At 50.4% G+C, this 14,280-nt stretch overlaps 3 protein-coding genes across 6 annotated transcripts; 1 reads left to right on the top strand and 2 right to left on the bottom strand.

Annotated features, from left to right (window-relative positions):
* Positions 1-6,062: 6,062 nt before the first annotated feature.
* Positions 6,063-9,637, bottom strand: LOC112345350 (receptor-like protein kinase 2). 2 transcript variants are annotated; one of them, XM_024671840.1, is made up of 2 exons: positions 9,394-9,637; positions 6,063-9,329 (listed from the first exon to the last, which is right to left on the bottom strand). In XM_024671840.1, exon 2 carries the CDS (start codon positions 9,280-9,282, stop codon positions 6,109-6,111), a length of 3,174 nt encoding a protein of 1,057 aa, XP_024527608.1. In that variant the 5' UTR covers positions 9,283-9,329; positions 9,394-9,637; the 3' UTR covers positions 6,063-6,108. The 2 variants fall into 2 exon arrangements, with proteins under 2 accessions (XP_024527608.1, XP_024527607.1); XM_024671839.1 differs by having other exon boundaries at positions 6,063-9,334.
* Positions 9,638-9,827: 190 nt separating this feature from the next.
* On the bottom strand, positions 9,828-11,779 carry LOC9631709 (Holliday junction resolvase MOC1, chloroplastic). 2 transcript variants are annotated; one of them, XR_002992014.1, is made up of 8 exons: positions 11,365-11,779; positions 11,208-11,313; positions 11,096-11,148; positions 10,918-11,040; positions 10,766-10,838; positions 10,579-10,713; positions 10,437-10,508; positions 9,828-10,387 (listed from the first exon to the last, which is right to left on the bottom strand). XR_002992014.1 is itself a non-coding variant. In XM_024671843.1 (7 exons), exons 1-6 carry the CDS (start codon positions 11,761-11,763, stop codon positions 10,625-10,627), a joined length of 843 nt encoding a protein of 280 aa, XP_024527611.1. In that variant the 5' UTR covers positions 11,764-11,779; the 3' UTR covers positions 9,828-10,508; positions 10,579-10,624. The 2 variants fall into 2 exon arrangements, 1 of the variants encoding a protein (XP_024527611.1); XM_024671843.1 differs by having other exon boundaries at positions 9,828-10,508.
* On the top strand, positions 11,768-13,902 carry LOC9631710 (ribulose-1,5 bisphosphate carboxylase/oxygenase large subunit N-methyltransferase, chloroplastic). 2 transcript variants are annotated; one of them, XM_024671841.1, is made up of 15 exons: positions 11,768-11,858; positions 11,904-11,998; positions 12,054-12,117; positions 12,188-12,295; positions 12,346-12,405; positions 12,469-12,579; positions 12,632-12,701; positions 12,755-12,804; positions 12,849-12,929; positions 13,009-13,044; positions 13,092-13,175; positions 13,235-13,368; positions 13,417-13,502; positions 13,554-13,702; positions 13,753-13,902. In XM_024671841.1, exons 1-15 carry the CDS (start codon positions 11,778-11,780, stop codon positions 13,861-13,863), a joined length of 1,320 nt encoding a protein of 439 aa, XP_024527609.1. In that variant the 5' UTR covers positions 11,768-11,777; the 3' UTR covers positions 13,864-13,902. The 2 variants fall into 2 exon arrangements, with proteins under 2 accessions (XP_024527609.1, XP_024527610.1); XM_024671842.1 differs by having other exon boundaries at positions 12,481-12,579.
* Positions 13,903-14,280: the final 378 nt, after the last annotated feature.

Below are 14,280 nucleotides of genomic sequence, written 5' to 3' on the forward strand. Positions count from 1 at the left end.
TTCTTGGCATGGAACTTGTGCGTGATCGCTCTCAACGCACTATCTATCTTCACCAAGCCAAGTATATAGAAGAGATGCTGGCCAGGTTTTCTATGACGAGCTCTAATCCAGTGGCGACACCAATGGAACCAGGCTGCCAGCTTTCACGAGCCATGTCTCCTGAGACAGAGGACGACAAGAGAGCCATGGACTCCATCCCTTACAGACAAGCTGTTGGCAGTCTCATGTATCCAGCTGTTTGTACGTGCCCAGATATTTCTTTTGCCGTGAGCAAAGTTAGCCAATTCCTGGCTAATCCTGGATCTCAACATTGGGCAGCGGTGAAACGCATCTTCAGGTACCTTCGAGGTACTACTTACCTTGGATTGTGCTACCAGGGAAAAGAGCTTACCCTCACGGGCTACTGTGATGCTGATTTTGGGGGAGACTGTGACACACGCAAGTCCACCTCTGGCTATTCGTTTTCCCTGGGCAGTGCGACAGTCTCGTGGTGCAGCAGGAAGCAAAGTACAGTAGCAACCTCTAGTACTGAAGCAGAATATTGGGCAGCCTCACAAGCTACCAAAGAAGGTGTGTGGTTACGCTCACTACTTTCTAACCTTGGTGTGAGTGTGAAGACTCCCACTCGCCTCTTCTGTGACAATCAAAGCTGCATTGCGTTAGCGGCCAATCCTCGCTTTCATTCACGCACCAAACACTTTGGGATTCATCATCATTTTGTTCGTGAGAAAGTGGAAGATGGCACAATTGAGCTGATCTACTGCGACACGACCACTCAGGTTGCAGATATCTTCACAAAAGCACTACCCCGAGATCGATTTCAAGTCCATCGCGAAGGGCTGGGACTTTCTCCACTGATGAGCATCACTCCTGAAGAAGCATGGAGTGGCAAGAAACCTACAGTTACGCATCTGAGAATATTCGGGTGTGAAGTGTGGGCACACATCCCTGATGGAATGCACAAGAAATTGGACCCCAAAAGCCAAAAGGATTTAGGCTTTAGGGTTTAGGGTTTTAGGGTTTAAGGTTTAGGGTTTAGTAGAATCAAGCAACTTGCACGCGAGCAGATGGTTGAAGGTCTAGAACATAAGACACAGGATAGATCTCCTGGATTTCTCCAGAAGAGAGCTAAACCCTGATTGTTCCTTTGCCTAGTACGTCGTGAGCAGAGGAGTCACCGAGTCCCACAGCGTCACTCTCACACGGTTCTTGGTAGTCAAAAAACAAGGAAGCCATGGGCGTCATATGGAATGACGCTCCAGAATCCAGCCACAGCTCTGGTCCAAGCACGGGCTGGTGGCTGCTGCTTGCAGAGCGAGCCATCAAGAGCTTACGAGGAGTCCCAGAGCCCTTGTCTTTGTTTCCTTTGTCTTTGTTCTTGGCAGCTTTAGCACGATCAGCTTTCTTCTTCTTGCAATCCCTCGCCAAGTGTCCAGGTTTGTGGCAATAGTGACACATGCCACGAAAACCAGTGTCGTTCGGCTGAGCTTGAGAGGACGAGGATGATCCTCCCGCAGCGCCAGCATAAAGCAAGGAAGATTTGGCTGAGGGCATCGCTTCTTTCTTCCCCTTTATCTTGCGTTCCTCTTCAATTACTTGATCAAAGTTCATTGCCATGTGAGATAGAACAGATGCGAGTGTGCTAAACGCAGGCGTGATGGTTGCAAGCAGCAACGCCCTGGCGCGATCGTCCGTGACAGGAGACCCAGCACCAGTCAATTCAGCCATTAGCCCTTGAATCCGTCCCACGTAGACAGCAATGGTTTCACCCGTTTCCATGTGAAGCGCCAAGAATTGTTGATTCAGCAACATGGAAGAATTTGCGGCTTGGGCCACGAAGATCGTGCGAAGCGACGTCCAGATTTCAGCAGCGGTCTTGGTGAGATCAATGAGCGGCAAGAATTCATCGCTTAATCCCAAGCCAATGACGGTGATGGCTTGCTGATTGCGAAAATCCCAATCTGATTGTAGCGTCTGCTCAGCGGCACGAGGCTCAGTCCCATCAACGATGTTCCACGCTCGTTTTGCAGAGAGGATCAGCCTGATTCTTGTCGCCCATGTGAAGAAATTCGTGCCACTGAATTTCTCCACCTTCTCTGTGGAAGCCACGAGAACTTGAGCAGCAACCGGTGGCGGCGGCGGCGGCGGCAGCAGGGGGCGGCGGAGGTGGTGGTGGGGTTGAAGCGGCCATGACAGCAACGTCAAATCAACCAACCAGGATCGTCCCCGAAATCCGATACCATGTTGTGGTGTGAAAAGGGATGGACATAACACTCATGAGCGTTCATTGTGTTCCGACTCTTTTTACATAACTCAAGGGACATGACTCATGACCACGTGGACATGCCACGTCAGCTGATCAAGACTGACATCTCGACAAGAACATCGAAGAGTGGAAGCTATCGTGAAAGATGAGGCTCTTTTCGCCAGAGTTTACACGATATGTATTGGGATAGAATGTGGACTTGGACAGTTCGACTTGGTGGACTGTACCGATTGACCTTAAAAAAAACAAACTCGAATCCTGGACGCATTTTGTGGTATATGCCCAATCCGGGCATCTTCTTGAGGCGAGGTGGGCGTTCGAGAGCATGGCCGAGAGGGATATCGTGGCGTGGACCGCGATGCTCGTCGCGTATGCCCAGGCAGGGGATCTGGCCGCGGCGGAGTTCAGGAACCTCGTGTCGATGCTCCAGCGTAGTCTTCCGATTGAATCGCAAGCAACAATGCAGTCAGCTTGGATCAAACGATCACGCTCCACCAGTTTGTCGATTGAAATGGCGGCCAAGCGCCTGAAATCATGCCGGATGTCCGAGTGCCACCAAGAGATCCAGCATCCGGCATCCAAACGTCTTCTCTGGAACATCACACAACGGCACAACAAGATGGCGGAGCGAGATGAGGTGTCGTGGACGGGACGGTGGCCGCATCGATCACGCGCTTTGCACAATCCATCAACAGGATTCCTTTATAAGGGACTCTGGCCGACGCTTTTGGTACGTTCTTCCAGAGCTTTTTGGTGTTTCTCCCTATTTCTGCCCAATTGACATGAATGTTCACTTTACTCTGGTCCGTCTTGATCTTCATCTTCATTCTGACCACACCATCTTAATGCCAGGGTGCACGATATTATTAATTTTTTGTTACTTAGTCACTAAAATAATAATGCCAATATAACCTTTAAAGAGCACAAAATAAATAATATTTAATCCAAAATATGTGTTTATCTGTCTAACAGAATAATCTAGTCAACCAGCTTTGACTGATGTTTAAGGAAAACCAAGTCAACGGTAGATGACTTTGAAGCGCGTTGAACCATCAAAGCTGGAAGAAAGACGAAATAACTATCTGACTTCAAGCGTCCAGTGTAGTCTTCCAAGTCAAGCCAGTTGGAGTGAATCGCACGCAACAATGCATCGTGGCGCCATTCAACTTGGATCAAGCTATCACGTCCCACCCACCAGCGACCCCCGACGAGCTTGTGGTTCCTGCAGATTCAAGCGGCAGCCAAGCGCCTGAAATCAAGCCCACCAAGGGCTGAGATCAAGCGCACCCAGAATCCGGCAGCTAAACGTCTCTCCTGGAACATCACAATGGCACAACAAGAGCGAGACGTGGTGTCGTGGACGGGGATGGTGGCCGCCTAAGCCGCCATCTACCACTTGCCTCTACAATCCATCAACAGGATAGCTTTTACAAGGGACTCTGGTAGACGCTTTTGTTTCTCTCATAGACTTGAGGCCCGCGTCGTTGAAGATGGTGACGAGCTTGATCTCCGGAGTAGCATGAATTGCTGCCGATCGATTGCATTTGATCCCATCTTTCAGATGCAACGCGAGGAGGTGGACGCCGCTTTACAAGCCCGGGATTGCAAGCGCGCAGAGGCACGTTGTTCGCACCCAAGGCTGCGGTGGATTGTACAGGGAAATTTTTCCGGGCGGCCTTCGAAGTCATTCATTTCAACCGTCAGATATTCTTGTCTTGCAGCGATTCGATATGCCGCCTCAGCATTCCAGCGCCGCCGCGTGCAGAGAGCTGCGAAGAAGGCACGAACACAACGTCTGCGAGCCGGGAATCCCACACTCGAACGAAGTTTTCGTTCTTTTTCGTGGAGGAGTTGTCGAACTCGGCAGCAATAGCTCTCAAGGACGCCGTGGTGGAATTCGCAAGGAAGTTAAATGTGAACTCTGGAGAAGCTGGGATGATATGGCTTTGGTGATCGAGCAGCTCCTTGGTGTCCAAGATCTCGAGAAGAGGAGCGAAGCTGAGCACAAGGAGAGCAGCAGAATTCTGGCGCTCAAGAACTGAGTGAGAAAATCTGGCGGCCTCTTTACCTAGAAAGAAATTACACTATGCAATTTAAGAAAATTCTTTTAAGAACAGACATAACGTTTGGAAAGGGTATTTGCCATTACCTTTTCTTCTTTGACAACAGATACTACTACTACTTTCTTTTCTTGGGTATTTTCTATTATCACCTAAAGCTTGTGAGCGTAAACTGATCTCAAACGAGCGAACGCCATAACAAATCCACTACATCCTTGGCTTCAATCTTCTTAGACCAATCTTTCTTGTATAATTTCTTCATTTTATCTATCACCTTTGCCTCATCCTCCTAAATCATAATTTCTATAACCACTTGAAAGGCTTCTTAACCACATGTCCACACCTTTTCCAAACTTCTGTGGAGATAGCTTCAGGAGCCCTGAATCCTAGTGATCCAATTTAGTGTTGGTAGAGTTGACTCGGGCAGGATCACAACTTCTCGCTTGCAAGCCTGCTAAACCCATTAGAAGCTACCACATGGTTTCCTTAATCCAGCCCACCTTAGAGAGCTTGTAACGTAGTCGCCCATCCTTATTGAATTCTAATATGCCAAAAGTGCTCGAGAACCATGTAACCTCCATCTTCTTCCTTGCCCATGTCAAGAACTTTCACGACGTTCTCGTGCTTGCACTCCCTCATGAGCTCAACCTCTCAGAGTCGTAAAATTTGTTGTCCACTCTCTTGATTACCTTCTTGATTGTAGGCCACTCTCAACACACAACACAGTTTCCCAACTCCATAACACTACAAGAAAAAGTTTGGTTTAGCATCCCAAGGACCCTCCACTCACATAAAATGTGGGTCCCGATTATGAAGGCACTTCGTGAGCAGTCACAAATCCTATCGCTCTTCCCACTTCGTTGGAGAAGTAATCGTCTGTGTCTGCGAGTTTCACATTGATAACAGCTGCGTATCCATTGTAGCATGGGGCTTGATCGATTGGAAACACTGTTTTCACCTTTGAGCTTGTTGCCATTGCAATGATGAGAGTTGATGTTTCGGAACAAATGAAGCGAGCATTTGGACGAGCATTTCTTGATCAATTCTTCTCGTTCGTCCTCGTTGTTGACCCTCAAATGCAAGTTTGGAGTCTGATGATAATAAGCACAAAGCATATGTGAACTGCACGAAAGAAGCTGAGATTTACCTTTCCTGAAAAGCAGCATGGCTCAGATTTCCAAGGCGTTTTTTTGCCCCTCCTTATAGGCTGAGTCTGGATTCAATCTGACTAGCGGTAAATACACCAGCTGGCCTTCATGCATCAGACGCAGCTTGAACTGCAATGCTCTTCAGTTCTAGAACATTTGTGATGAAGCTTTTGATGAATTTCAAGGCTGCCTTCTTCGGAGGAAGGAAACCAGTGATGAAAAGATTGTAGTTGGCTGTATGCTCATGTCGCTCCAAGCATGCAAACACAGCGAAGAGAGTTTCAAGCTTCTGACACTCATGAGCAAAACAAGAGAATCCAAAGAAGAGAGTTTGAGAGAAATTTGTACATCACCAAAATTCTTAAAGGATTGATAGTTATGGACTTGATCATAAATTATACCCTCTAGCGGCGAGCTTCTCGACAAGTTAAGGGATTTAACTATACATTTCCCATACATCTCAATCAGATTGTTGGCGAAGGTAAACATCCTTCGCGATTGGATCCAGCGACGCAATGATCGCCTCCGCCGTAGCGAAACCTCACAAGACCCAAGAGCCCATTGCTCGATTGCATCGCCCGGCCACCATTGGCATGTTTGTTGTAAGCTTTCCTTTCTCGAGTAAAAGTTTACACTATACCGTGGTTGTGAGCTCAACCACGCAAGGATCATCGACTGGAGCGCTGCTGCTACTGCTGGTGCTGCTGCTCCTCCCATCTCGATCTCTCTCGAGCAGCGCCGTCGGCGATCCACCACCACCACCACCACCACCAAGAACCACGCGCTTCTCTAGCCGCTCCAACAAGCTCGCCACCTCCTGCATGCTAGGACGCTTCGATGGAGCGTCTCTACAGCACCAGCAAGCGATCCTCATCATCTCCACCATCTGATCAAACTCCGTGCCATGCTCACACCGCTCCCGCAAGCACTCGTCCAGCGCCATCCTCCGCTCCTCCCCACTCCTCAACTCCAAGACCCACGCCACCAGCCCGGTGTTCTTCCGGAAGAATTGGTCCGTCGGCCTCTTCGCCGTGAGCATCTCCAGGCACACCACCCCAAAGCTGTACACGTCCCCCTTGGGCGTCGCGAAGCACTTGTGGCTGTACTCCGGTGGGATGTAGCCGATGGTTCCCGCCACGTCCGTGCTTACATGCGTATCTCCAGCGTTCACCAGCCTCGCCAGCCCGAAGTCCGCGACGTGAGCCTCAAACTCTTCGTCCAGGAGTATGTTGCTCACTTTGATATCCCGGTGGATGATCGCGTGCCGCTGCTCGCAACCTTGATGCAAGTACGCGATCCCCTGCGCCGCGCCGCGGGCGATCCTCAGCCTCGTCGGCCAGTCGAGCGGCTTCATCCCGGGCTCGCGGCAGTGGAGCCAAGTGTCGACGCTGCCGTTCTTGAGGTACTTGTAGATGAGGAGGCGATCGTTGTTGTCGGAGCAGTAGCCCAGCAGCGGCACCAGGTTCTTGTGCTTGAGCTCGCCCAGCGTCTGGAGCTCGGCGCGGAACTCGCGGTCCCCCTGGAGGCCGCACGACGAGAGCTTCTTCACGGCCACCACCTGGCCGTTTTCCAGCACCGCGCGGTACACGACGCCGAAGCCGCCGTCCCCGACGACGTTGTCCCAGCTGAAGTTGTCCGTGGCGGCCGCCAGCTTGCGCGCGGAGATCTGTTCGGGGAGCTTCTCGCAGAAGGCGAGGGAGAAGCCGGCGTTGTCCCGGTCGGTGTTGGAATAGAGCTTGTGCCGCCGACGAGCGAGCGCGAAGTACATGGCCAGGAAGACGCAGAAGAAGGCCGCCGCAAAGATGGCGATGACGATCGGTATGAGCGTCCCTCTCCTCGTCGCCTCTTGAGATTCTGGCTCGCCACCTCTGGACTGGATTCCACCCGGCGGCGCAGCACTGCTCGAGCAGTTTGACACAGGCGCGCCACAGAGATGGTTTCCAGCGAAGAGAGCCGCGTCCATGGACGAGAGTTGCGGGCTGTAAGGTATCTGGCCCACCAGGTTGTTGTTGGAGACGTCGAAGACGGTGAGAAACGAGAGGTCCGCCATGGACGATGGTATGGAGCCATTGAGACGATTGTTCGCGAGCGCCACCCTGGAGAGGTTCTTCGCGTTTCCCAGGGAGTCGGGAATGGGACCGGTTAGCTGGTTGTGGCTCAAGTCCAGCACCTGGAGGTTGTGGAGGTCGCCGATGGTCGCTGGAATGCTTCCACTCAGCTGGTTGGAGGAGAAGTCTATGGTCGTCGGGAAGGCGAAGCCGTTGTAGACGAGGCTTTGCGCGTGAACCAGCGGGGTGGTGTTGGTCATGTTGTAGAGCTGGACGTTGGCGAACAGTCGGCCGATGCTTGCCGGTATCTCGCCTGAGAACCTGTTAAGCGAGAAGTCCATGGCTCGTAAGTTCCTGAGTCGGGGAAGCCAGTCCGGGATGGAGCCGCTGAAGCTGTTGTTTGAGAGGAAGAGGAACTGCAAAGTCGAGACGTTTTGCAGCATGGCCGGGACTTCTCCAGAGAGGCTGTTCGATCCAACGTCGAGGCCGATCAGCGAGCTCATCTTGCCGTACGAGGCCGGGATGGAACCGACGAGATCATTGCCGGAGAGCGAGAGAATGAGCAGGCGGCTCAAGTTCGCGAAGCTGTCCGGGAGATTTCCAGAAAACTTGTTCTGCTCCAGCCAGAGAACGAGCAGCTCCGTGCAGTTGGAGAGTCCAGAAGGGAGCTCTCCACCGATGTCGTTGCCATTGAGAACTAGCTGCTGGAGATGCGACAGCTTCGAGAGCTCGCCTGGGATGGTTCCAGTCAAGTCATTGCCGTTGAGCCATATCTCTCTGATGTTCGAGCAGTTTCCTAGCTCCGGAGGTATAGCGCCACTGAAACGATTCCGCGTGAGAACCAGCAGCCTCAAGTTCGTCAAGCTTCCCACCCTCGCTGGTACCGTCCCGTTAAACATGTTTCGCAAGAGGTGCAAAGTCTCGATGCTTGCAAAGTCGCCATCTTCCAGCTCCAGTGGCCCGGAGAGAAAGTTGTTTCCAGCGCTTAAAACCGAGAGCTTGCGTAGCCTTCGCAAGCTCGGTGGCAAACCACCCTTGAGCGAATTGTTGGAGATATCCAAGTACCTGAGCTCCAAGTTCTTGCTCCAGATATCGGGTAGATCTCCGGTAAACCTGTTATACGATATGTCCAGGCGCGTCAAGTTCGTCATCTCCCCGAAAGTCTCTGGAATGGAGCCGCTGAATCCGTTGTGCGAGAGCTCCAGTGCCTCCAGTCCCAGGTTACCACCGATGGAAACGCTCCCAGTCAAGTTGTTGATGGACAGGTTGAGCGATCGCAGCGTGGAGCTAAACTTTGGAACTCCAGCCACTCTCAAGAAGTTCCCACTGAGGTCCAGGCTTTCCAAGCTCTCGAGGCTGGAGAGGTTTGCCGGGACCTCTCGCAGAGAATTGGAGCTCAAGTTGAGGAGCTTGAGCTGCGTGTTCTTGCAACCAGCCACCTCCAGCGAGACGATGTTGTTTTGCGAGAGGTCCAAGCGAGCCAGCGATGGAAGCTCGGCCCAGATGGAAGGAAGAACTCCCGAGAGATGTAACCTGGACATATTGAGGCCCTCCACTCGGTTGTCCGAGCTCCACTCCACACCGCGCCATGCTCTTGGATTGGCGGTCTCGTTCCACGCTTTGATGCCAAGCCTGTCACCGAGAGAGAGCAGAGTCTGTGTGTCGTTGGCGATCCCGGATGGATTCGTGGGGCACTGCGACCGAGATGTTGCGAGAAAGACGAGTAGAAACAAACCCAGCAGCAAATTGGAGAGAGACATGGCCGCTACTTCTTCTTCTTAGCATCATCAAAGGAATCGCTGGATCACTGGCCTTAGAACGAAATACCCATCTCAGAGAAGAGAAGAGAGATCACCTACTGGAATGCTTACCGCAAGCAAGCTCTGGCCAACCGGGAAGAGAAGAAGCGCATGATCTAGGAGCTCACTCGCAATATCAACACGCTTTCGCGGCGCCTGTTCCGTCGACCGCTGGCCTCGCAGGAATAGTTACTCTGGAAGAATGAGAATTATAAAAGAGAGGAAGAGAGAGAGAGAGAGAGAGAGAGAGAGAGAGGTGGAAGAGCGCAAGTCGTCGGTGCCCGTCACGCTGCCCGTCACTAGCCCTTCACGGCGACGACCCGTGCGATCCGGGCCCTAGATCGCTGGTGGAAGAAGGATCATCCTCTCTCTCTCACACGGAAGCGAATGGATCATCGATCGAGAGGAAAGTAAAAGAGGAGACAAAGAGGAAGAAGGAGAGAAGGAATGGATTGAGTGGACGCTCCAAAAATTCAGACTCCACTAGCATAAAGAGGAGGGAGCGGAGACAATCGATCTGGTCATACACCACTTTGTTGTCCAAAAGCGAATCATTACCACGGAATCCCTGGCCGCATTGTCGCCAATTGCGCTGCCTTGATCCTTCGCGGCTGCCCTAATTCTCCACTACACCCACCATTCAATCCATCGCCGCTCCACATCCAACGGCCATTGTAGCCCCATTTGGACGCGATCCAACGGCTGAAATTTAAACCAAGACCATGGAATCGTGGTTATGGGTTTTACTTTTTAAGATCGATCAGTCACCAGTCCAATCTAGCTCCAAAAAATCTCGAGAGCGGCGGGGCGATGGACCAATCGATGGAATAGCTAGTCATGGTCGTGGTCGTCGCCTTTGTCTGGAAGCGCTTAAACAATGAAAGCGATGAGTGAGAGATAAGTAAGAGACACTTGCTTGCCGGGACTGGAAGCTTCGAACAAGTTCGTTGTCTCGGTCCCCAGTTCTCTCTCGTCGCGATTTGCTTCTCAATCGCCGGGGATCAAAGCAGGAATCCAGCCAGCGATGCTCTTCGATCCACTGCTATGGCGATGGCGAATGCGTCACCTGAAAGTACAATAGTGGTGACCAGTGCGAGAAGCGTTTTAGTTTATACTTTTCTTGGCTGGCCCCGGAGGAGCTGTGCGAGGCATTTGTTTTCCGGAACAGGCGTCTTTGTCAAACCAACCTGGAAGGAGGCTTTGTCAAACTCAAACGTTGAATAGAACCAAGGAGAAATAGTTTTCTATCTCTTTTACCAGTGTTTGCGTGCGTGTGCGAGTCGTGTGTCCTGTTGCGAGTGTTCTAGACTGACTTTGCCACTGTTTGCCCCCACTCGGATTGCGGTGTCAGGCCCCTTCCAAACGCTGCAAGCAAAAGCGCCTCGGCTCGGCCTGTGCACGAGTCAAAAACTGTAAGCCAAGCCGTACTTTCGCGGGAACAAACCATGGTCTTTTTTCCTCGTGAGTTGTGAGGCGATGGATGGGAAACAGCTCGACGCAACTAGGCGGCTCTCGTCCTGGCGTGTGGCAAAAGTTTTTCCAAGTCGGAAATGGGAAGAGAGATCCTTCTTCCACAAAACAAAAGCTCTAGAGTACCTTGCTGGAGGAGAGGCCCATGGCAGTTTTCCAGGCTCTGGGAGACACGGGCACCACAGAGATGCCAGACGCAAGTAAAGTACCGGTCCACATTCCAAAGCCAAAGCCGGAACTCCACCATGACTGGAAGAGCTTTCGTGAGCATAGAACAAAAGAACAAGTGGTGCGATCTTCTTACCTGTTTTCCATCCGTGCTATGTGGCAACGAATTCTCGACGTAAGCCACCGAGCCTAGAACACCCAACGCAATAGTTCGTGAGAAACTTTCACGAAAAGCCCATCGTTTCTACCGTGAGGAGCGTTGATCGTCTTCAAGAGGTTGACAATGGCTTTGGCGTCTGGACGAAGCCGCATAGTTCCTCCAATGGCGACTTTGAGCGTTGGAACATCAAACACCTTCACTGCGCCAGTAGCCATTACAAGGAAGGAACAAGGAAAGGATCATACCTCGGGTATGAATCGATCATCTTCCAAGCGTAGAACAGCCAATGCGCCTTTGAAATCCGGGTCGATGCCAATCACAAACGCATTATCCACTGCCGCGCTGGGGGCCGATGACGCCGAGATCGCCAAAACCTCTGCGTCACACTCGGCATCGACATCCCCCTCGCCACCAAGCGGTAATGTCAGGGAATCCAGCCAGTTCTTCCTGGAAATCTCGGCTATGACCTTCTTGCTCGGCTTCTTCGTCCTCGTAGCCACGGGCGCCTTCTTCTTGAGGGGAGATTTCGTGGAGCAATCGACATTACCCGAGCTTTGCGAGCTCGCCGCGGTGGCTGCGAGCCGGACAAACCCTAATCCCTTGCCGCATTGCCCACACCATAGCCTTGCCACTGCTCGCATCATAAACCCTAAACCCTATGTGGGGAATGCGAGCTTCTTCCAGGCGGATCACTGGCGCTCGCTCCTTCACAGCGTCTTTTTCTCCAGGCGATCGTCAGGTATGCCAGCGGCATTTGTGATTTCTCAACAGATTAGATCTCCAGTGCCCGGAATGGAAGGATTTCCTGGCGTGGCTCAATAAGCGAGGTGGATTAGGCAAGAACACCGCGGTGACAATTGGAATGTCACAGTATGGAAGGTTAGCACTGATAAATTTTTTTCTTTCTTTCTAAGATCGTTCTTTGGATACCAAGGGCATTGTTTGCCACTCGTAGAGTTCCTGCTGGATCACGTTTTCTCGAAATACCCCGCATTGCCGTGAGTATCTTGGCCTCTTTTTTTTTTTTCTTCTCTCTTCTTTGTAACAAGCTTGTAGATGTCACTGTAGATTATCACTCCAGAGAACGTACCTTCGCAAGTGAGCCACCTTCTGAGCACAAGCAACCCAAAGACTCGGCTGTCTCTTTTCCTTCTATCCGAAAAACACAAAGCTCAGGTACCTTCTCTTGCTTTTTATCATGAATAGCATTGGTTCTGTCCAATCAGGAATCGCAGTGGGCTCCTTATCTTCGATGCTTGCCTCAACTTGGTGATATCGAAAGCACGGTAAGGTAGATTCTTCCACTCCAGCTTTATACCTTGTGAATTATTTTGCTTACGTGTGAGTAGATGTTTTGGAAGGCTGAGGAGCTAGCCTGGCTCAAGCACAGTCCAACTTATCGCGAGACGATGGAGTGCTTGAAAATCATCAAGTCTGAATTTCACGTCCTTGAAGCAAAAGTCGTTGCTTCTTTTTATTTCTCGGCAGCTACTGACACTGGCCAATAAACAGGTATTCCCATGGTGTCGTGATGCGCTTGGCGAGGTCTCGCTCACAGACTTCATGCACGCTTACTCAACTGGTATGGAGAAAAATGAGAATTCAATGCCAAAGGAATTGATGGCAGCAATGTAGTTTCTTCACGTTCCTGGGAAAGCCGAGAAGGAGAGTTGACAATGTCAATGGTAGGCAGTAACGGCAATTGCTTTGGCTCAACCTGGTAGACCAGATTCCATTCGCGGATTTTTTCAACCACGATCATAATTGTCAAACACGGCTCTCCTACGACAAGGAAAAGGATTGTGCGGTGGTAAGCTTATCTGCAAGCGCATTGTTTGCTAGCTAAGGTCTTTCTCTCTTTTTATTCTTCTTTTTCGTTCCATCGGCAGGCAGTAGCAGATCAAGACTACAAAGCTGGTGATGAAGTAAAGTTTATTGCTTCTTTCTTTTACATTGTCTAATTTGCTGGCAGATATTTCTCAGCTATGGTTCCACTCCAAACTCCATCCTTGCTGTTGATTACGGCTTTGCTGTGGCATCCAATCCCCACGAACAGGTTCTCTTGTTCAAGCTTGTTCTTTGACATTGGTTTTTTCTTCTCTTTTTCATTTGTAGGTGGAGGTACCAATGGGTGTTTCACTAACAGATCCACTCCGAGATTTGAAACTTCAGACTCTATCGCGACATAATATGAGCACAGACTTGAATGACGATGGTTCTCCGAGTGGAAGAAAGCGTTTCACTTTCAGGTGATGAGTAAGAAATGTTCCTTCTTACTTTTCTTATGTTTTTAACAGGGATAGTGATCTAGCTGAGCGCGGCTCTATGGCGGTGGCTCCGCTCCGTGCTTTTGCTCGGCTTATATGTGCGGAATCTTACGAAGGTTCATGACACGTCAATCTCTTTTGTCTGAAACTAAAACTCTGGATTTCAGACTTGCAAGAGATGTCCGAGGAATCGCTTACACACGACGTTTTCTATGCGCTTTCACCAAGGCGTGACGAGCGCAAGGAATCCGAGGCCGTTTCTTTTGTGCGCACACAGATTAAGCAGCAAGTTGATCAACACTCTAAAGCTCTAAAGGTTTGATCGCTTTGTTTCTATTACATCTCCCTTGACCCATTGGTGGGCAGGATCTCGACGACGATCGTGAAATCCCTCTATCAAGGAAATCAATATTGAGAAACATCCTGACTGGAGAGCTCCGTGTTTTACGAAATCTGTCCTGCATTACTTGTTTATAATCAAGTTTATTTATAAACAGAGTTTTTTTGGTTTGGTCAGTGCGTGAGAACTCAATTAAAAATACCTGAACTCGTCACCTTAATAAAACATCTGGAATGAATGAAAAGTAGCTAAAATTTCCTATCAAGAAAGACATTTTCAAGGTTATATATATTTTATAATTTAAATGATACCTTGGCACAAAATACATCATCATCCAGCTCTCCAAAACGAAAAGCCTGATCCCCACAAGCAGGCAAGGCTGCGCAGCCACGAGCATCAAATATTGTTGCCACTATTTCTGCTTTGTTATGATCTGGACCAGCAACTTTTGGCAGTCGAGCCTCATCCCACACCAGAACCATGATAACAGAATCCTTGTAATCCTTGCTAGTCCTCTCCATGACATGAAGCACTGTGGTCTTAACATCTCCTGT

The sequence above is a fragment of the Selaginella moellendorffii genome, unplaced genomic scaffold (genome assembly GCF_000143415.4).
Source record: "Selaginella moellendorffii unplaced genomic scaffold, v1.0 SELMOscaffold_8, whole genome shotgun sequence".
In the NCBI taxonomy this organism is placed as follows: Eukaryota; Viridiplantae; Streptophyta; class Lycopodiopsida; order Selaginellales; family Selaginellaceae; genus Selaginella; species Selaginella moellendorffii.